Here is a 4,067-nt window from a genome sequence, read left to right as displayed (position 1 = left end):
GAAATCACTAATTGGTTTAATATTACAACATCTAAGTTCTTGTAGCTCATCTGACAAACTAAAGTTTGGTTCTGTACTGCTCTTCACACAGCCTTCAGTTCCACTCCCATCCGTTCCTGTGAAATTTAAAACTCTTTATTCCCAGTCCCACCCGTTCCTGCCAGTTTAATTTCAGTTTCCATCCATTCCCGCAAACATAAAGATACATTTATTCCCGTACTGTGGGAGTCCCGTCCTAATGTCACTCTCTAGTTTGCACTTCGGTAAGGGATTCTGCCCCCTACAGGTGATATGTGGTTACAAGCGCAATAACTGCTTGTGCACGCAAGCCTGGCTCTGTGGTACAGTGGCTAAGATGCTCGTTTGGCCTCCACCTAGTTTAGAGAGATAATTGATGGTGGTATAAAAGTGAGTTCTGATGTTTCTGAAGAAAATACACAAAGTCCTTTTCTTCAATTAATAATAGGTTTATTATAATACATGCAGGGAATCGTGTCCCAAGCACAGAGCAGACAGATTCAAAGTTATTATGACTTTACAAGATGTTAAATACCCCTTTACACTGTGTGGTTTCCCTCCCCTGTCTCTGGCACGTAACCAGTGGTAAAGCGACCTCTTACTGGGTATTGGTACTTCTGCGTGCCCCCCCATCCAGCCGAAGCCCGAATTTCAAAGGGGGCTTTGAAATTCAAAGTAACCAGATCTTATCCCATTTCCCCAGACAGACAGGGCGTTGGAGGTGTGTGAGATTACATGGGGAGAGATAGTTAAGGATTTATTCCTTCTTACTATAACAAGAGAATTGTAAAATGGACAACCAGATCCAACCTGTACTCTTGAAACATTGTTTGGTGCACCTCATTGCAAACATAAGAAAGTTAGCATCATTTTTATTCGTGGGAAACATATGTCCCTTGTACCTTACAGGGTTAAGGTCACTCTATTAAACACTCAATAAGATTATATTTAGGAATACTAAAATAAACGTATTAAATTCAGCGACAAGCATTTCGACTAGAAGTCTTTGTCAAAACTCGTTTAGTGTTTCTAAAGTCACTTCATTAGCAACAAGGGGGGTGCGCAGTGGGGTTAGCTAAGGTATTATTATTATTATTATTATTATTATTATTATGCATTTATTTATTTGACAGATGCTTTTATCCAAGGTTACTTACAGTTGTTACAGGGCAGTACAGGTTTACAATGCAAAAATCTATATTTAAATTCAGTATAATTTACAGCAGTGTCGAGTAGTGGTTAGGGCTCTGGACTCCTGACCGGAGGGTCGTGGGTTCAATCCCAGGTGGGGGACGCTGCTGCTGTACCCTTGAGCAAGGTACTTTACCTAGATTGCTCCAGTAAAAACCCAGCTGTATAAATGGGTAATTGTATGTAAAAATAATGTGATATCCTGTAATAATTGTAAGTCGCCCTGGATAAGGGTGTCTGCTAAGAAATGTAATAATAATAATAATAATAATAAATTATACTATTAAAATACAATATGAAATAAGATGCAACAAGTTTAGAGCAAGTTATATCTGCAAAGACATGATAGCAGTCACAACATTTTGTGTCATGTATAGATCAGGCAAATCCAGTGCAGAGCAGGAGGGGTGGATCAAGAGATCTACAAGTGCAGTGGATCACATGAGCTGGGTCTTTACTCTCTGTGGAAAACAATGAGAGATGCAAGCATGCTCGGTCCTTTCTGATACAGACAGAAATTGTTAGCAGAATGATGCTATCTCTAAAACCCTCTTTATCTGTCCCTGAAGGTAAGATCAGAATCCCTTTCGTGCAGGAAGCACAGAGAATGCTATTGTTTCATGTGTCCCCCTGGCTTCCTATTTCACTCAGCCAGATTGGTATCAAACCTGAACGGTTAGCTATGAGCTATGCAAGACTTTATAGGTGAAACTAATGATAGTAAGAACAGTACAGAAAAAACACATTTTTGATAAAACTAGCTTTATGAAAATATGCTAAATAAATACATACATAAATAAAAATGAAAATCTAGAAATAGCCAAAGGACAAGATATGAAGATGACAAACAACAAAAAACCCTACATTTCTATAATGTTATATATATAATAATAAAGGAACGCATGTATAACGATTAAAAAAAAAAACAACAACTAGAATTTGAGCAAATATATAAAGATTTTGACCTCAAGCTTTTTTGTTGTTGTAAAAGATAGATGTGCTATTTCCTCTAGTTCTATACTGTATTGCATCCATCTTCCATCATTATTTAGTTAATTATTGCAGTATTTTTTTTACAATTATTGCCGCAAAGATCTGTACATAAAGCAGAATAGCTTAACAATAGGATACATATGAAATAAAACACGTGTTTTGTATAAAAGGCGTTCCCGAGGCAGGCGCTGTGATGTCACCGCTGTGAGCTGAATCGTGCCAGACCCTAGTTCCCATAAATAGCAGCCACTGACAGAGACGATTGCATTACAGCTTTTGCCCGTCTTACTCGTTCAACACCAGAGCAAGACTGTAAAGAATCTGAAGAAAACACACACGATGTCTTATGGAAGCACAGACTCGCTCATGGTCAGCCCCTCGGCTCACGGCACCAATAAATTCGACACGGCCCACCGCAAGAAAGCTGTAGCTAACATCTTCGAAAACGTCAACGAAGATTCGGTTCTGAAGCTGTTTCAGAAAACCGGGGACAGCAAAGCACAGGAGAGAACCAAAATCATCTTCTCCCTGGACCAAGAGCCCGAGGAGATGACGAGAGGCTTGATGGCACTGAAACAGAGGAAAAAAGACAAGCTGCTCCGGATTGCAAACTTTATCCGTGCTTCGGTGAAACTGCTTTGAGCTACAAATAAAAAAAAGCCGGTTAAGGACTTGGCTAGCTATTACGACTACTGTAGAACAACTGATGACAACGACTGAAGCAAGACACGGCGCAGAGCCACGAAACGCTGCTCAGTCAAGCGACACGCACTATGATGCACAGAGAATGGCGATTAAATGATGAAAGCGAATACAAGATAACGACATCCCTTTTGTGCACGATAAAGGAGCATGCAAAATTATGAAGACAAAATACAAACACGCACAGGACTTGAGAACACCAGAGACAGTGTGAAATGCGTGACTGAAACAAAAACAAAAGGAAAAGTTCTGAACTACGCATGTTTTAATACGGGTCCTTTGTTTCCAAGCAAAACTAGAAAACGAGACTCTGTATTGGACTGCTGTAATTAATCCACGGTGGTTAATTGATTTGACTTTTTATGCATTTGTTAAAATGCGTCAACATCGCGCCTTACAGGTGCTGTAAGTTCAGCAGATGATGCAACACGTTTGCGAGACTTTGGACAACATTGGACACTTAAAAACTAAACTGAGGAAAGTGTTGCATTGGGTGTGACTGAATTGTTACCTTCTGTACCCGGTCTCTTGTGGCAATAAATGTGATAACTACAATAACCACGTTTATGTTATTTGTATTAGTAATAGTGGTTACCTGTTTTGCCACGCATTTTTTTTTTTGTGATGAGAAATATACATGACACAAAATGTTTTGACTGACCTACTGAGGATGTCATGTAATCAACACAATAAATTATTTATATTCTATTGAAATGAAAGGTTTTTTTCTGTCTTTCTTAAAATTGTTATCTTAGATATGTGGGACCAGAACACACACTACATATTTTATAATGAATGGGATGCTGTTTTGAATGAAACAGTAAAGAAAGAGTTTTCATTGCAAGCCAGGAGATAACAAACTCTGCTGCACTCAGGTTCTGTTAACTAGTCTTTCAATCTCTTTAAAAAAAATGAATTGATGCCTGCAACGTCTTATCCAAAGGTTTCTGGGCGGATTCACCTGGTAACATTTTACATCACATAAAGCCTGCTGAATTTACATACAACTAACCCACCATCACCATAGGAAATGGTCATTGCAATGACAATCTGGGTGTTTTATAGAAAGGTCGGTGTATCTATTAGCATGTGGCTTCATAGCAATGCACTGAAAAGCACAATGGGATTTCCTGGAGAGCTTTGCTGCTGGAGAATGGTTTGCT

General features: G+C 39.0%; 1 protein-coding gene across 1 annotated transcript; it reads left to right on the top strand.

Annotated features, from left to right (window-relative positions):
- Positions 1-2,444: 2,444 nt before the first annotated feature.
- LOC117968945 (transcriptional and immune response regulator-like) lies at positions 2,445-3,623 on the top strand. Its single transcript, XM_034916827.2, has one exon. It carries the CDS (start codon positions 2,542-2,544, stop codon positions 2,842-2,844), a length of 303 nt encoding a protein of 100 aa, XP_034772718.1. The 5' UTR covers positions 2,445-2,541; the 3' UTR covers positions 2,845-3,623.
- The last annotated feature ends 444 nt before the right edge of the window (positions 3,624-4,067 follow it).

Source organism: Acipenser ruthenus, chromosome 46, assembly GCF_902713425.1.
Source record: "Acipenser ruthenus chromosome 46, fAciRut3.2 maternal haplotype, whole genome shotgun sequence".
NCBI classification, from domain to species: Eukaryota; Metazoa; Chordata; class Actinopteri; order Acipenseriformes; family Acipenseridae; genus Acipenser; species Acipenser ruthenus.
Note: the sequence above shows the minus strand (reverse complement) of the source record. Positions and strands in the feature narration are given on the sequence as shown.

Excerpts from the sequence above, each read along its gene's own strand:
- LOC117968945 (XM_034916827.2), top strand. The coding sequence starts at position 2,542 with ATGTCTTATGGAAGCACAGACTCGCTCATGGTCAGCCCCTCGGCTCAC.